This window comes from Sorghum bicolor, chromosome 10, assembly GCF_000003195.3.
Source record: "Sorghum bicolor cultivar BTx623 chromosome 10, Sorghum_bicolor_NCBIv3, whole genome shotgun sequence".
NCBI lineage: Eukaryota > Viridiplantae > Streptophyta > Magnoliopsida > Poales > Poaceae > Sorghum > Sorghum bicolor.
In genome coordinates, this window is record NC_012879.2 from 55,691,900 (window position 1) to 55,710,110 (window position 18,211).

The following is an 18,211-nucleotide window of genomic DNA, read 5'->3' on the forward strand; positions in this document are numbered from 1 at the left end:
CAGGCAGCGCATGGTGGTGATGGGGCGCGCTACATGTAGTAGTAGGTGGGGGACGGTGACGTGGCGGGGACGGCACACGTGGTGGGCTGGGAACCAAGCGAAATCTGGTTAAAATAGTATTATTTTCCGGGGGGGATTTCGGCGTGAGGGCGTGGGCCCCACGCGGGTCATGTTGATGGAGGTGGGCCCCGCGCACGAGGGGAAGATATCTGCGTCGCGTCAGGAGTGCTGGCTGGGCTTGGGTGGGCCGTGTTGTTGGACATCCGCGCGGGGACAGAGCAGAGGAAGAGAGGAATCCCAGTATCCATGTGGGGGCTAATCCCTGACGGTGATGCTGGGATTAGACGCCGCGGATAAACGGCCGGCCTGCCAAACTCCAGCCTCACGTTTCGGGTTAGCACAAGCGGCGACTGAAGCTTGCACTGTCTCTATCCTTTGCAGGCTATGGTTTTTACTCTTTTTTTTTTCCCTTATCTCGAGCAACGAACTGTTAAGATAATCCGCACCTAGTGTTTTTTTGTTTGTGAGCACTGTAAAAGTGCTAATATATATCACAAGATTTGGTTTTGCAAGAAGCCAAGAATTAGTGACAGCATTTCATTTATTGAGTTTGTCGATGAGAGCTCATGCGTTAGTTTGATCTCTCTATGTGAGATCCTTAGTAAAAAGATTTTCTCTAACAAGTAGAGTTATACTAAACATTTAATGATAAATAGACGGTCACTTGTTTGTCTCGTTCTTATTCAGACTGAACTGCCACGTGACTGAATAACATGGTCTCATTTAAATGGGATAAACTGTCAATTAAACAAAATAGAATACCACAGTATAGTGTTTAAACGGTGTGCACATGGGTTAAACAATTGTTTGCACGATAGTGCTAACAAGTGCCCGAATATAATTGGTGAACGTACACTAAGGCCTTGTTTAGTTCCAAAAAAAATTTGCAAAATTTTTTAGATTCTCCGTCACATTAAATCTTTAGACGCATGCATAGAGTATTAAATATAGATTTAAAATAAAAAGTAATTACACAATTCACCAGTAATTTGATAGACGAATCTTTTGAGCCTAGTTAGTCCATGATTGGATAATATTTGTCAAATACAAACGAAATTGCTACAGTGTTTATTTTGCAAAAAAAAATTGGAACTAAACAAGGCCTAACCTAACTATTGGATGAACCAATAAATATGATAGCGGACCATCACAACCATTAGTCGTCTCAGTCAACCATTGGATAAGAACCAAGCTATGAAAATAGAGTAGTGGTTTACCTATCACAGTCATTAACTTAGTCAATCATGTTGTGTTCTTATGGGCGACAATTCTAGACGTGACCAACACTAACACCATCCTCTCGTAATCTTGGACAATGGACACTACAAGAATTCTGTTGATACATGACAGATCGATTCTGTTATTGCAAGTTCTTTGGTGCTGTATATAATTTTATCATTTCATTTTTATAGAGAAAAACATAAGAAATAGAAAAATCCCACATTCTAAATTGGACCTAAAATATCATACTGGTGCCACATAGTATGTGGGTTTATGTTAGAATCTGGCAACACTTGTGGTAACTCATAATCATTGCTTCAATAAAAATGGTTAGATTGAAACCACAAAAATATTTTCATTGATCTAAATTTCCAAAAGAAAAGTTTAGCATCATTAGTTAGGGTTTGTTTGGATCCATTAACACTAAAATTTACTTGCTAAATTTAGTAATAGTCGATCCAAACAGATATGTTAATAAAACTGTTAGTTATTAGATAGGGAGTTGCTAATTACTGGTTCCATTAGCTGGTTTGAAGTTGCTAATATGTGTCAATAGTTCATATGCACCTTGAACTCATTATCTAACCACATATTAGTTGGTGGATCCAAATGGCATCCGATTAAAAATTAGCTAGTGGATCTAAATAGTTCCAGACATGCATTTTGTACATCTTATTGAAATTGTAACACATTTTGAAAAAAAAGTTAATTTTTGTCCTAAAACTCATGCTATGTATATACTGTAGTGGTACTATATCCTATCATAGGTTAAGCTATGTTAATTTAAAATTTAGCATAGATCGAATATACGTAGGGGCTTCAGAGCTTAACTAAAGATATTTTGAAAGCAGCCGCCGTCTAAGGTAGCAGTAAGGCCACAAAGGTACAACCTCTATAGTTCCTCAAAGCTGAAAAGGACAAAGATTAGCTTTACAGATCTCACACCGTCAACTGCACCGTTAGAAAATTAGCTGCCTTGAGTATCAATAATCAGCCGGTGATTCGATGCATGTCAAAATCAGTCCAACTTTCTCTGCCACCGAAACAGATCTTGGGACCGAGCTAAATGTCCAAACTGCCCCCTAATGGTCCCAACTACTACTAAAATAATTATTATATATACTGATATATGTATGGTGCTGTAATTGTGGAGGGAAATTAAAATTCTACTATCGTTTTATTTTCTTTTAAAAAATACAGTGCAGATAATTGAGTTGGGCAGATCTCAAGATGATAAAATCATTGTAGATTATTAATGTCCTAAAATAAAAAGTTGGGAAATTCAACCTCGCAAAAAAAATCCGCTACGCGGGAAAAGAACAGCAGATTATGTTGCCTGTTGATCCTAACATTTATGTCTTTTTCAACTTCAAAAAAATACAAGCTAGAGTTCAACAACATCTGAATGCAGGATAGGATTCATCTTAAAAGACTTGAGCCAGTTTAGAATGTCTCCTTTTGCCTTCATAATCTGCTTCTGGTCCTTCTCCCTAAGAAGCACGCTCCATTTCTGAATCAAAAACATGGCAGAATATATCACATCAATTGGAGCTTTTGGAAATTTCTTTTCAATAGCAATCTTGTTTCTGGTGATCCATAAAGCCCAAGCAAAGGCCGAGAATAAGAACATGATCAGATTTTTTGGTAGAGGCCCCTTGCCCCCTAACCAAAAGACAGAGAACTCTTCCCATGAGGTAGGATGTGAAGACAAATGAAACACTTCACAAATTACCTCCCAGATGAACTTTGCCAGGTGACAATGAAAGAAAAGATGATCAATATCTTCCACCTGACCACAAACACCACAGAGCAGAGAACCTTTCCACCCTTTTCTAATTAGGTTAGCAGCAACCTGGAGCCTATTATTAGAAATTTGCCAAAGAAAAAAATTTGATCTTCAAAGGAACCCTGTTCTTCCATATGACCCCAGCAATTCTGCTGCTAACTCCCCTGTTAGTTAAGAATCTGTATAAAGATTTGGTAGAAAAATTCTTTTTCCTATCAAGGGCCCAATGTGTACAATCAGCCTTGTTGTCAATCAAAGAACAATCCTTATGCAAATGTAAAAGACCCAGCCAACTGTCATAATCTCGGGAAGATAAGCATCTTTTAAATTCAACTACCCAAGAGCCCCTCTCATAGCAATCACTAGCAAAGCAAAAAGGATTCCTAGACAACTTATAAAGGTTGTGGTAGAGGATTTTTAAAGGCACATCTTGAATCCAGCAATCCTCCCAAAACCTGCAGAGTTTACCATTGCCCACTTTGAAAACAGCTCCCCACTTAAAGAGATGTTTTACATTATGCAAACCCTTCCAAAATTGTGAAACCCCATTTACCTTAGAATCAAAAAAACCATGACCCCTTAAGTATTTAGCTTCAAGAATTTTGTACCAAAGCTCATCTGGTTGCTGAAAGATTTTCCAAATCCATTTAACCAGAAGACTCTCATTCATGATTTTAGTGTTTATAATACCCAAACCCCCTTGGTCTTTTGGTCTACTAACCATATCCCATTTCGCCATATGATATCTGAATTTTTCTTCAGCTCCCCTCCAAAGGAATCTGGATCTGATGCTATCCTCTCACTATGCGTCCCATCCTTAAGAAGGTAGAAACCCATACAGTAAATAGGAATGGAGCTTAAGCAAGTGTTTGTTAAAATCTGTCTACCCCTAGAGTTTAACGATTTCCCTTTCCAAGGATCTAACCTTTTAAGCATCTTTTGAGCTAAAAATCTAAAAACACTCATGTTTAAGTGTTTATAGCTAATTGGAATTCCCAAGTATCTCATAGGAAAAGTCCCTAAGACACAATTAAGCATATTCGCCAATCTCTCTTTCTCTTCTTGACAAACTCCAAAGACAAAAACTTCACTTTTATGAAAGTTAATTTTTAGACCTGTAAGCCATTCAAAACAATATAGGATAGTTTTTAGAGTGGTGATCGACTGAACAGAAGCATCTATCATAATAACTGCGTCATCAGCATATTGAATATGAGATACTCCACCAGGAATAAGATCATTCAAAACTCCAGTCAAATGACCTTTATCAATAGCTGACTGAAGCATCACCCCTAAGGTATCAGCAACAAGATTGAAAAGGAGAGGGGAAAGAGGGTCCCCCTGCCTCAGACCTCTAAAGGTTCTAAAGTAGTCACTTCTTTCCCCATTGACATTTATGCACACCTTACCTCCCTTAACAGTTGCCATAACCCACGAAATCCATTTCTGAGGGAACCCCTTCCCTTGCATGACTGTTTCCAAAAAGTCCCGTCTAACACGATCGTAAGCTTTTTCGAAGTCAATTTTCAAAATTAGGCCCCTTGACTTAGATCTATGAAGTTCATGAAGAACCTCATGAAGGACAACCACTCCCTCTAAAATATTTCACCCTTTAATAAACCCAGTTTGGTTTTTCCCAATTACTTTTTTTGCAACAGGAACTAATCTGTTAGTTAGAACCTTAGTAAAACATTTATAGTCCACGTTCAACAAACAAATAGGTCTATATTGTTTAATAGTGTTAGCCTCTTTTAGTTTGGGAACTAAAGTGACAACACCAAAATTTAATCTCTTAATATCCAGACGATTATCCCAAAAATCTTGGAACATTTTCATCATATCCCCTTTGATGATATCCCAGCAATTTTGGAAAAAGCTAACGCTGAAACCATTCGGACCAGGGGCAGAGTTATCTTTTAAGTTCATAACCACATCCCTGATCTCCTCCATGGAGAAAGGGCAAATCAAGCTATGTTTGTCCTCCTCATGAACTTTTAAATTTTCAGGCCAGAAATTTTCTCCAAGATGTAAGCAACAATTATTGTTTGGGCCAAACAAGTTTTTATAATAGCCTACAGTGTGATTAGTAATATCCTTTTGACCCCTGATTTCCCCTTCATCAGAATCTAAAAACGCAATCATTTTTTTCCTCCTCCTACCATTCACAAACTGATGGAAAAAATGGGTATTTGCATCCCCTTGCAAGATCCACATTTTCCCAGCTTTCTGCTTCCATTGCAAGTCCTCATTTCTATTTATCCCATCTAACCTATTTTCTAAAGAAATTCTTTCTTCCCACTCTACCATGGTTAGTAATCTTTGTTCAGCAAGAATATCTATCTCTTCCACCCTTTTGGCCAAGTCTGATTTTATTACTTTCTGTTCACCCAAATTCCTTAGATTCCAGCCTCTTAGGAATTTTCTCAAAGATTGCAGGCAACCATGCCATATATCCAGAGAATAACTGTGCGAAGGAAAAGACAGCTTTTTGTCATTCCATTTATTCCTCACCATAGCGTCAAAACCATCCGCAAGAGTCCATTTTTCTTGAAAATAAAAGTATTTGGTCTTATTGTTTTGCCCCTCACCAGTGTCTAGAATCAAAGGAGAATGATCAGAGCCTACTCTAGCTTTTGACCACGCAAAGCATGATTGATAAAAAGTATCCCAATTAGAGGAAGCAAGAATCCTATCCAACTTAACTACGGTAGGGTTTTTTTGTTTGTTAGACCAAGTGAACTTGACTCCACTAATGTAAACTTCTCTCAACTGTAAGTCCCCAATGAAATTATTAAACATGTCCATTAACCTTGGATCCCCCTGACCCTGGTTTCTCTCTTTATTGCTTCTAATCAGATTAAAATCTCCACCCATCAAAATAGGAAGACGTTCAGACTTAACAAATTCTTGGACTTTCTTAAGAAAATCAGCCGAGAGGGAATGTTGGGCAGGACCATATATGTTAAGAAGCCAGAACCTATGATTAGACACCTTATTTCTGACCAAAGTGGCCAGGAAAAAGGAACAAGTGATAAATGTTCTAGATCATAAGCATCTCTATTGATACCAGTAATCAGACCCCCCGAATGACCCTTAGCTGGAGTCCAGACCCATTGAAAATCTTTGTCACCCGATAACTCTTTCAATTCAATATCTAGAAAATCAGCTTTAATGGTTTCTTGAATAGCCACTATATCTAGATCCTCCATCGTAATATGATCTTTGACCCAATTCCTTCTATAGGACTTTCCTAAGCCCCTAACATTCCAGAAAAAAATCTTCATAGTTCAACAATATCTTGGCCTACATGGTTAGACCCCTCTCCCTTAGAGGAATCAACCATATTACTCATCATGACCCCCTTGGTCAGAGAATTTTGACTGAAAGTCCCATTACTAACTCTCTTTGAGTTATCAATGATCTCCATAGCTAGATCCTGTGATAGGTCCTCCCTATATATTTTGTCTCTATCTTTTTGTTTGTCTAAAAATATTTTGTAATTAGCTTCAGCCAAAGCGGCTCTTGCTCGCTCTTCCGCTCTAAAAGCCCTATATTATGTCTTTTTCTTGACTACATGTTGCGTTGTCGACTCCCACGCTCTCTTGCTCCTTGAATGATTTTAAAAAGAGATCATTTCAACTGCATGTTATAGATTTTGACTGGTAGGACATATGTCCATTGGTCGCCATCGCAAAACTATGGGGTGATATAAAATCTTGCATCGGACATTTTGGACGATTCAGTCATATATGTGGCTCCTATCCCAATGCAATCATATAAATTTCTCAAAAAGTAAGTAGGGGAATAGCATATAATTTGGAAATAGATAGAAAAACACTCCAATGGTAGTGATGGTACTATCGAAGTCAGTATAGTAAAAACAAACTTCACAATGCTAGACTTGTCATGAAGCATAGTTCCTGTTGGAAAAATTCTAAGCCGTCTATAGAAACAGTCTCTCATTTTTTAACAGGATTGCTCTGAAATAAAAAGACATTCTTCTTCCATAAACAAGAGATGGCAACGGTGTAAATTCGTTGGGTTTTGTTAGCCCAAACTCATGCCTATAAACATAAAATTTGCCCGCTAAAAAACCATGACTCATGACGGGTTTAATTTGGTGACTAGACCCGTACCCGTCGGGTCATGGGTACCCATCGGGTTGCCCATGAGCACATTCACATAGCAATAAAGAAAAAAATAAAACATGAAAATTATGTCTCACAACATAAAATTGTATTCATTCTTCTCATTTTCACTTGAATGGACATATCATCTTATATATGTCTCAGCACATAGTAGTTTAGTAGAAAAATTTAGGATATTGTGGACTGATATGAGCTTCACTATGATGGATCGGGTTTTTAAAACGCATAGATTTACGGGTTTGGGTACTACATCCTAGACCCATGCTCACAAACCCGTTGGGTCTAGATTTTTGTCCATTAACAAAACCATGGGTAGAAAAATTGACCCATACCCTTGCTCTAATAGAGTAAAAATCCATCGGGTTTCAGATTTTAGGTACCTATTACCATCTTTACCTAAGACTACCCCTTATTTCTCACAAAACTATATGTATATAATTAAAATATGTGTATCTAACCTTCCAAATCACAACATCACTTATACAAATTAGAAAATTCTCAGTCTAAAAGTCAATGGTGACGCAACTAACGAGTTCCTAGGAGAATCAGCCCTTGTTTAGATCTGGAAAAAATTTGGATTTCGCTACTGTAGCACTTTCGTTTGTTTGTGGTAAATATTGTTTAATCATAGACTAACTAGGGTCAAAAGATTCGTCTCACGATTTACAGTCAAACTGTGTGATTAGTTTTGTTTTTATTTATATTTAATGCTTTATGCATGTCCCGTAAGATTCGATATGATAGGGAATCTTGAAAACTTTTTGGATTTCGGGGTGAACTAAACAGGCCTCAATAGTAGTATTTCGTTGGAAATGGACAAAGCTTTTCCTTTCAAGTTTGGAAATTGGGATTTTGGATTTTGTTGTGACAGGTAAGGCACTGACTGACAGGATAGAGATGGGCAGTTTGGTAATTTAGCGTGCTAGAACGGGCGACTCGGCCGCGTTGAGTCACAGTCCGGCGCCCCGGGGAATCTTGACCCACCATACATACGCCTGACGCGGACGCGTTGGCTCGCGACAACCCCCCAAGCCCCCTATGGGGGGCAGAAGCGTCATTTGGCGTGGGTGCCGGGTGACGAACCAGATGCCGTCATATCCTAAAGCTCATGATCCCGTGCGGTTCCTCCCCGTGCATGTGACCGTGTTGTTGCCAACTGCATCATAAAGGGGTCAACGGCACAGGATGTTGTCCCTTGGCAACGGTTGGTGTTCGGCCCTGCACGTCCTCATGTCCTGCCTAGTACGAGCTAATCTTGGTCGTGAGGTTGTACACCATCGGCTCCGATGCGTTTTGCAATCTCATTACAACTACTCATCTTATTTAAAAATTTTATACAAACATAATCAAATTTAAATCATTCTTAAAAAGTTTTTATTAATAAACCAAGCCATAATAAAAAAAATAATATTTCGTATAAACTTTTAATAAATAAGATAAGTGCTCAAATTTAATGTAAAAAAATCATGCGTCTTCTCATTTAGGATGGATTGAGTACCAGGTTTCTAAAGAAGAGGGCTGCGCCTCACGGTGGTCTACTGGTTTGCTGTGCGTAGCGGATGAGGGCGGTGGGGGCCGGTGCAACACCGACTCGACGCCGGAAGGCGATTGGTTCCGCCGCGGGGCAACGTCTGGGGCGGGCCCACCTCCCCGTGCTGTTAAGCTTTCTTCACGTGATCGCCGCATTTAGGACTTGGAAGATTTGGGCTTCGGCGCTTGATGCGGAAAACGCGATGGATTTTCCGATTCCGACCCGACGCTTCACGGTCGGAATTTTCCAGAAGATTTGCCCGCGACTCCGGCAATCCATGCTTGAGCCTCCCTTCCCTTCCCTTCTTGGGCCTTGTTTACTTCCACCCAAAAACTCAAAATTTTTCAAGATTCTCCGTCACATCGAATCTTTAAACGCATGCATGGAGTATTAAATATAAACGAAAATAAAAACTAATTGCACAGTTTGGTCGAAATTGACGAGACGAATCTTTTAAGCCTAGTTAGTCTATAGTTGGACAATAATTACCACAAACAAACGAAAGTGCTACAGTCTCACGAAATTTTTGAACTAAACAAGGCCTTCATTCCACGGAAAGTAGTTGCGAAATTTCCCCCGTCCGTCAGCTCCATATGCTTCCTGCTTGCCGGTCTGCTTCGAAGCAGCATGATTAGGCGAAAACGAAAACCATTCATTTGCGATCGAGCGCCAGTACGTGTTGACGAAATGAGTGAGTGCTTACATGCATGCATGTCGCTTGCAAATCTAGTTGTATATCTATTCAAAGGTTCGTGATGATGATGATCAGGAGCCAGTAGCTTCAGGAATCCACCACAGAGTTTTTTGTGGCCATGGTTTTCTGTCAAATCCAGCCAGCAGCGTCAACTCTTTCCTAAGCTTTGCTAACACATACGAGTACGTACGTACTCCGGCAGAGCATCTCCGGCTCTCCAGCCCCCAAAACCCAGCGCAGCGGCTGGACGTCGCCGTCGGTCGTGTGTCCTGAACGCGCGTGCCGTGATTATTAGCATCTCTCTTGACTATCAGCTGAACCTGTCAGCCATGCCACGCCTCGTCTGCTCCTACCCCTCCCTCGTTTGACATTATCGGCCGAACTTGCCAGCCATTTCAGCAGAATTTTTTTTCTTTTACAATAAATCAGTCGCTCTCGTTTAGGTTTATCCGTCAAACGAACAAGTTGCTTGATGATGAACTTGCTTGAGGATTACTGTACTATATGCAGCAGCAGTCAGAGTTCAGATAGGGTTCTGGAGATAAGGATTATTAACCGCGGAGCAGTGTTTGCTACACTGACCGGTACAGAGCATGCAGCATCCACAGTGACAGGTACAGGAGGATCCAGGATCGGAAAGAAGCGCGAGGGAGTTGCGTGCACTCCTGTGCCACCGAGAGCCCCGCCGCGATTTCTCTTCCACTCGTCCCCGCGTGACCACGACGGTCGCCGTCGATCGGGGTCTGCTTTTGTCCGGGCCGGGTGAGTGAGCGAGCGAGTGTGTGCGCGCAGCACTCACCCGGACCCGGGGCTCAGCTAGCTCGGTGTCGAAAGCTGGCGAAAGGCGCGCGGCAGAGGATCGATATCGATCGGAGGACGGACGGCGACGACGACGATCGATGCCCGCGCATGCCGGCCCCGGCGAACCAAGCCTTGAGATGCGACCGGCCGGATCGGACTTACAGTAGTAGTGGTAGTGGCCACTGGGCGCGGCTGCAGCTGCAGCGGCGAAAGGCGTGGCCGCGTTGAGGTGATGATGGGCCACCGTCGTCGTCGATGGGGGAAAAGGAGGGGGCGCGCGAACCGCGAATGGTTGGCCAGCGAGTTGCCGATGGCCGGCCGGCCGTCCTTTTGCGAGAGAAAGGTGTTAGATCGACATGGATGTGGGGTGGTGGGTCGACAGAGAGGCCGGGTACACAGTAGTAAGAACATGGTACGTACAATATTGGGCGTGTCTAGTGTCCTTCACCTAACAAATGAGAGGTCTCTGATCTTGACAATGCGATGTCACATGGCGCAGACTGGTCGTGGGACAAGAAAAACGTGCTCAAAAAAAGTCTAGAGATGCACCGCCGGCTGCTCACTCATGCCAGATGCCACAAACTAAAAGGGTCAACTTCTGTGAAATTTCACGTGTGTCTATATATATATATATATGATGCCACCGATTGGATACCCTGCAAAATCCTAGATGCACGTACTGCAGTTGATCGAGACCAGGCCGGCGTGGCAACATTTCAGCAAGACTGATTAATTGAGCTGAACTGATGTAATCAAAAGTCACATAAAGTTTTTGAGATATGATGTTCGGTGAAGACTTTGACACTATTCAGTGATCGGTGATTCGTTTTTGAGCTGATGTTAACCAAATTTCTTTATGACCGTATATATATTATGTTAAACACTAAAAAGTATGTGCATTTGCATATTTAGATGTATGTCTACGAGATTTTATCTGTTACAAACATTCTTTGTTGCTTTTTCCTTTTGTTTTATTGCAATGCTGCATTTTTTTTTGTTGGGTGACTATCTACCTATGCAATTTTATTGTCACATTATCTCCTGTAGAGGTATAATATGCCTTATGGTTAACCGATTCAACCCAAACTAATTTTAGTCAGCCATTAGTTGTTCTAGCAACAAATTCAGCTAATACTTACCAAAATCGGAATTCTTGATAACCGATTTCACTTAAATATCAGATTTCCTAGACCTAATCAAGAGAGAAAAGCAGTTGCTTTCAAGCTTTCACATCTTCTTTTATTTTTGCCTTTAACTCAATCTAATATGATTTTCTCACATTCGTTTCTCGGTAGTAGAACCTTCTTTTGCAAGTGTAACCATCTTATCTCTTTCTTTATGTCCTTATTATATCTTTTTATTTGTTCCGTGGTAGAAGAAGATCCTACACCTGTTTCTTCTGATCCTTTATTTCCTAGTCTTGTCTTTTTCTTTCTATGTTTCCTATGACCATGGATTGTTTTAATTTGTTCATGTGTTTCAAATGATGTGCATTTTCTATTGCTATGGATGGTTTGTATGTTGTGGATGTCTTGGCTATAGTTAGTGTTTTCTATTATAGTGTCTTCTAATACTAGTGGTGCAATGTGTGTGGCTAGGGTGTTCCTAATACTGTGTTTTCATGCCCATTTGTATTAGTCTATACTACTTTAAGTGTGTGTCATTTTTCTTGTGCCAATCTATTTCCATGGCTAATCCTGAATGCTTTGATTATTTACCGCTTCATAATAACATTTTGTCTATATCAATTTGTTTCCTTTGTTCCATGCCTAATCCTAAAGGCTTTGGTTATAAATTCCAGTGGCATTGCGGGAATTGAATCTTATTTAAATCAGTTTTTTATGTTGTTTTAACACACTTGTGTTTGCAACGCTTTTCAGGATCAAGTTATCAAGGCTATTGTTACAACTGGTTTCGCCCTCCTTTGTTTATCCATGCCATGATATAACAAGTTACACATTGATCCAGATGCATATGGTCTGTTTGGTACAACATAAAAGCTGAATATGGTCAAAATAAGTTGAAGCTAGAAGCTAAACAGCGTGCTTTTATATAGTTTTTTCTACCCACGCTTCTCCCCACAACCCGGGGAATACAAGATATCTTGATAGCACTTTTCCTACTCTACAGGCACTGCATTGTAATACAAGATATCTATAGAACACATATAGGGTAAAGTGAATGACACATATAACCCTCCCTTGATCATGGGAAATATTGTGATTACCATATTCAGATTTAGGATAAATATCAATAGTAGATATGCATGTGAATGCTGACTTTCAAATTAGGTTGAGGTTAGTTCACCTAGAATCTCTTATAATTTAGAACAAAATTTGAATGCTTAGATATCTTATATTTGAGCAAGGATCAAGTAAATGGTTAGCTATGACCATTTTTTTGTAAAACAGTGGAGTATTCAAACCTGTTTGTGAGGACCACAAGAGTGTCAATTCAGAAGGCTGAGCAGAGGCCCCTATAAACCAGAAGCTAGAGAGATATTCTAACAGGTAAATAGCATCACCAGAGTCTAACAGGATAGCAAGACAGTAGGGCCCGAGGAAAAACACTTCATTTTGCATGTACCCCTTGATATATCTCTGTGATCGACGTGTCCTCAAGGACATAAAACACAAAAGAATGGCATTCTACAGTACCCCAAACTAGCTACTAAAATCTTGGCAAAATCAATCTCATGCTAATATAGCACAAATGTAATTTTGGGTTCCTACCTACTTCCTCTCTATAGCTTAAGAAAGACAAACTCCTCAACAGACGGTGTGTCACCAATCAATTTGAGAGCTTCCTTCTCAGGCTCCTCATCAACTCCAATGGCCATTATCGCCTGCTTCCCCGGAGCAGTCCTACCGACACTCATAAAACTCACGTTAACGTTCATTTTTCCCAAGATTGACCCCACTTTCCCAATGATGCCTGGTTGATCAACTTGGCAGCACAGTATTAGGTTGCCCACAAGGCTAACGTCAACTCTAAAAGACCCGACGAGCGTGAGGTGCGGCGCGCCATCCCTAACCTTGCCCTCCACTCTGATGTCACCTGCATCAGATAAGGCTCCGGCAAACTTGGACTCCACATTGGTGAGGTGGACCTGGATGGAGTCTAGGGGGATCTCAGGTGAACCATCAAGGAAAATTCTCTCCTCAACGATCCTAAGACCTCTTTGCTTGGCGACATAATCCGCATTGACAATGTTGACGAAAGCACTTGAAATAGGTTCTATGATGCCTTTGGTGACCATGGCACGAAGAATTCTTGTGTCCAAGTCATCGGGGTCTCTGGCTGATGAGAAAACAACCTTGATACCTTTAATCCCGCTGCCACCAGCTACAAGTTGCACAACAAGCCGGCCCAGCTTCTCAGCAAGGACAACATATGAAGATAACTCTGATAAAACCTGTGGGAAGAGATGTACTGTTTAGACGCAAACAGATTGCATGAGTATACTGAAATGACTATGTTTAATGTCTTCATTGGTAATGAAAGTACCTCAGCAGGGACCGTTGGGGCATTCACAGCCGTGGCAGCCAGATCTCCTCTCAGTGCACCGATAACAGCCTCTGCAATTTCAAGGGCTACGCCTTCCTGCAGAGGTATAGTATAAAGTAAAGAGGATAAGCTAGTATGATATGATGTGGTACAAATAAGTTTGCTAGGAAAAGACCAGCGAACCTGCGCTTCTGTTGTGCTAGCCCCAAGGTGTGGTGTGACAGTGACATTCTCATGCTGCACTAACTTGCTGTCTCTTGGCGGTGGCTCCTCAGTAAATACATCAAGTGCAGCCTGACTCACACCACAATGCAATCAGGAAAAAGGCCAAAATGTCTCTCTTTTTTCTGACAAAACATTTTCACAGTGAAATAGAGATATCAGATGCATATGAAAGTTGGACAACAGGTAACAGCTATGCACTGTCAACATTCGGATAAGTCATGAGTGGACATGCCGAAAGGAATTACCTGGGCAACTGTTCCATTGTCAAGTGCTCTCAGCAATGCTTCTTCATCAACAACTCCACCCCGTGCAACATTGATAATTCTAACACCTTTCCTCATTTTTGCAAAAGTTTCATCATTGAAAAGCTTTGCAGTCGATGGAGTTAGAGGCATATGCAGTGATATGAAGTCTGCTGTGGAGATGGCCTCATCAAATGATACCATATCTACTCCAATTGCCCGGGCTCTATCAACAGCAGCATATGGATCATGAACAATGACATCCATCCCAAGTCCTTTTGCACGTCGAGCTACTTCTGGACCAACCTTTCCAAAACCCATAACAGCTAGTGTCTTGCCCACCAAGGTAACACCAACATATTTGCTTCGTTGCCATTTGCCTGAATACTATGAGTTAGCACAAACGAACCAAGCACAGTATCACCACAATATTTCGTTTAAAAAAACACAATATTTTTTATATCAAGTGAAATGAACTTGTGATGTTGTTAAATAAAGAAAATCGGAACACAATAGTGATCATCTTTTGCTCAAAATGGCTAGTATTTTATATGAACCTACTGGTGGAGCGTGCTAATAATTGTAATTTCATATTCAGAATGATTCTACTTAAAAATCGGCAATAAGAAAGATTTTATTATGCGTGTCACAGAAAACAGGATAAATCTAAAGTTGCAGTTGCAGACACTAGAAAAAGTTGAGTACTTCGTTGACCATTAAGATATAAGAAGACTGTGGAAAGAATGAGTTTCAGATTTTTGTAAAATGAGGATAGCACAACCCAAGAACAAATATGAACTCAATGGGGCTGGGAAAGTCATCAATTCATCACAAGACCCCAATATTTGCTTCAGAAAGAACATTATTGAAGCTTCTGCTATGCCAGCAGAGATTCGTATTACATTACATGGAAAGTAGTACTTATTTATATTTTGTGCGATGACACTGGTAACATCATGATACGAGCGCTGCAATCACGTTTGATCCGGATGCACCACTTAATTCCTTAACCAAACCCAATCTGTCAGTCCATGTATGGTGGCAATGCTGCAACACCGTATTATCCCCTTCATCATGCCATTGGCACCTATGTAACCAAACTTCCTCTCTCAAGTCCCAACATCACGCCAACATCATTTACAACCTAACCTTGAAAGCACTTAATAAAGTACACAGCTACAGAAACATGGACTAACTTCAAACATGTGTATCAGTCGGCGTAAACATGGACTACATCTCATTTGCAAGCAATGTGCAACGATCAAACTACTTACTACTATGGAGTAGTAGAGAATTGCATCGCATTTCACTTCCCCCTTTGTACGTGCACATTGTTAGTAATTATTAACAGCAGCAGGACCGACCTTATCTGTTCGCACAACGTGTGGTTGGCACAGCGTGGTCGCGCTATCGTGTGCACAAATTTGCTGGGAGCAAATTAAAACGAGGAGCGTACGTACCGGCCTTGAGCGACGCATCGGCCTGCGCGACATTGCGCGCCATGGCGGCGAGGAGCGCGACGGCGTGCTCTGCGGCGGCGACGGTGTTGGCGGTGGGCGCGTTGACGACGAGGCATCCCGCCTCGGTGGCCGCCTGGAGGTCGACATTGTCGACGCCGACACCGGCCCGCCCGACGACGCGGAGCCTGCCGCGCGCGGCCTCGAACACCTCCCGCGTCACCTGCGTCCCGCTGCGCACCACCAGCGCGTCCACGAGCGACACCTTGGCGCGGAGCTCCTCCGCCGTGAGCTCGTAGGAGCAGTCCACGTTGGCGAACGCGCGCAGCAGGTCCAGCCCCGCGGTGCCCAGATTCTCCGTGACCAGTACCGTCGGCCGGCCGCCCGCCGCCGAGGCCGCCGCGGCCACGGCCACCAGTCCGGAACGGGGCGTGGTGGAGAGGCCTGCGCGGAGAAGGCGGCCCCGGCAGAGCGAGAGGGCGCGGTGGCTCGCCAGGGACGACGGGCCGGCGGGATCCGGGGCCCTGGCCGGCGCCGCCGCTGCCGCTGGGAGGAGGTGGCGGAGCCGGAGCGGCGTCGCCAAGGCCATGAATTGGCGGTGTCGAGTGTGTGATTGTGGAGACGCGGAGTGGACCGAAGACGAGACGTCGGTGGCGTGTGTTGAGCCGTTCTCGCGGTTTTATCCGTTGACTGTTGCTGTCTTTGATATCTTTTTTTTTTTTGAAAGGCTGATATATGTGGTACCTGTCCACTGAAATGTCTTGGCTTCAAAATGGGAGGAAATTCATAACACATGACATGATCATATACCATTATTGCATAAATTAAAAAATAACACAAAGATTATAGCTCTCTCATGTGTTAGGACAACTCTAGTTACGCTTTATTAGCCATAAATTTAGCAAAAAGGCACCAAAGTAGAGTTCTCATGTTGTGGTGCGGCCAAAATTGAAAACCAAGCGTCGAATGTTTCAACTTTTACTATCCTTGTGCAGCATAAAGCATTGGGCAAACACTGTCTCGGTGGGCCAGAGCAGTCGATCCACCAACGAGGCCGGACTGGGTCCAGTACGCGGTAAGCCCAGTACCAATCAAGGCCGGAGCCCAGAAGACGTGATAGGCCCAGTATCGGTCAGCCGCGGTCTAACGGCCTCCTCAACGTCACGGGCTCACGAGACGAGAGCACGGCACTCGGCACACACGTCCGGTCCCCAACGGCACGACTCACGAGCACGTCGACGACGAGAGCCGGCACACCGGACGGAGGCACCGGACAAGTCTGCCGGCGCGAGCTGCTGAAAACGGTAAAATACTAACAATATTTTCTTTTTCTGGGAATTAAATTTGAATCTACACGTACTGGTACGGTAGTTTTTCATTAATCGTTTACGAACCGGACGGATATTTCGAACGAAAACAACCTCACAACAACAACAACAGCCAGCAGCTGAAGAAAAGCCAGCGTGAGCAAGTTACTCTGCGGACTGCGGTGCTGCCACCGGATTCAGATTGGGTGACTTTACAGAGCAAAGTTACATTGTAACTTTTGTACGATCTCCACCCTCCATTTCCTATCCAACAACTGAGAATGGATTCAAAGCTTGCAACACTTAGCATTTTTCGTTCTCTCGAGCAGCAGTCTGCGGCACATCCATGTCAGAGCTCCAGCGGGCTGCCTTCCCTTGCGGGCTGCAGCGACGACGTGCGACAGGCCCGGCCACTAGAACTGTAGCCAAGGCTGTAGTAAACCATATGGAGATGACGTCTGCCACCGGCAGCGGCACCATGGATGCTCCTGTTGGAGAAGATGAGGTCGTAAAGACCGAGCCATAGCTCGCGGCCTGTGGCCAGCGCGACGGGCACGCGACCGACGTGGTGAGCGTGGCCAGGGAGTGTAGGGGGTATAAACCCCAATACCTTCATGGATTGATATGGGCCGCACCATCAGAGGTGGCTCGGTCCACAGGATGAAGACGTGCGGCGAACGACTGGTCGACGCGCACCGCAAGGCTACAAGATATTGTACCAAATAGGATACTTTGCTTGTAACTCTGTCCCTTCACGATATATAAGGAGGGGCAGGGGTCCCCTAGAGGACAAGTCAAACACACATTATTCTCTCAATCCAATACAATCAGACGCAGGACGTAGGTATTACGCCAACTCGGCGGCCGAACCTGGATAAAAAGCTTGTCCGTGTCTTGCGTCACCATCGAGTTCGTAGTTTGCGCACCATTTACCGATAAACTACTACCGTGGGTATACCCCAAGGTAGACTGCCGACCAGCTTTCGTCGACAGTGGCGCGCCAGGTAGGGGGTGTACGTACAGCTCTCCTAGACGAACAAGATGGCCATCATCCCCGACTTCGCGGCCATGGCGGGCAGCTTCACGTTCACCGTTAGCTTCAACAGCTTCACCGCCACGACCACGGAGGAGGCGTAGATCCGATCTGCGCCAATCACTTCTTCATCGACGTCGGCCGCGGCTTCAACCATGCTGGCTACGACTCCGACTACTCCAGCAACGTCTCCGACCAT

The 18,211-nt window shown here is 43.1% G+C and overlaps 1 protein-coding gene across 1 annotated transcript; it reads right to left on the bottom strand.

The window, feature by feature from the left end:
• Nucleotides 12,741-16,419, bottom strand: LOC8069362 (D-3-phosphoglycerate dehydrogenase 3, chloroplastic). Its single transcript, XM_002438734.2, has 5 exons — nt 15,676-16,419; nt 14,219-14,595; nt 13,932-14,042; nt 13,749-13,844; nt 12,741-13,656 (listed from the first exon to the last, which is right to left on the bottom strand). The coding sequence occupies exons 1-5, from the start codon at nt 16,259-16,261 to the stop codon at nt 12,985-12,987; spliced, it is 1,842 nt and encodes a 613-aa protein (XP_002438779.1). The 5' UTR covers nt 16,262-16,419; the 3' UTR covers nt 12,741-12,984.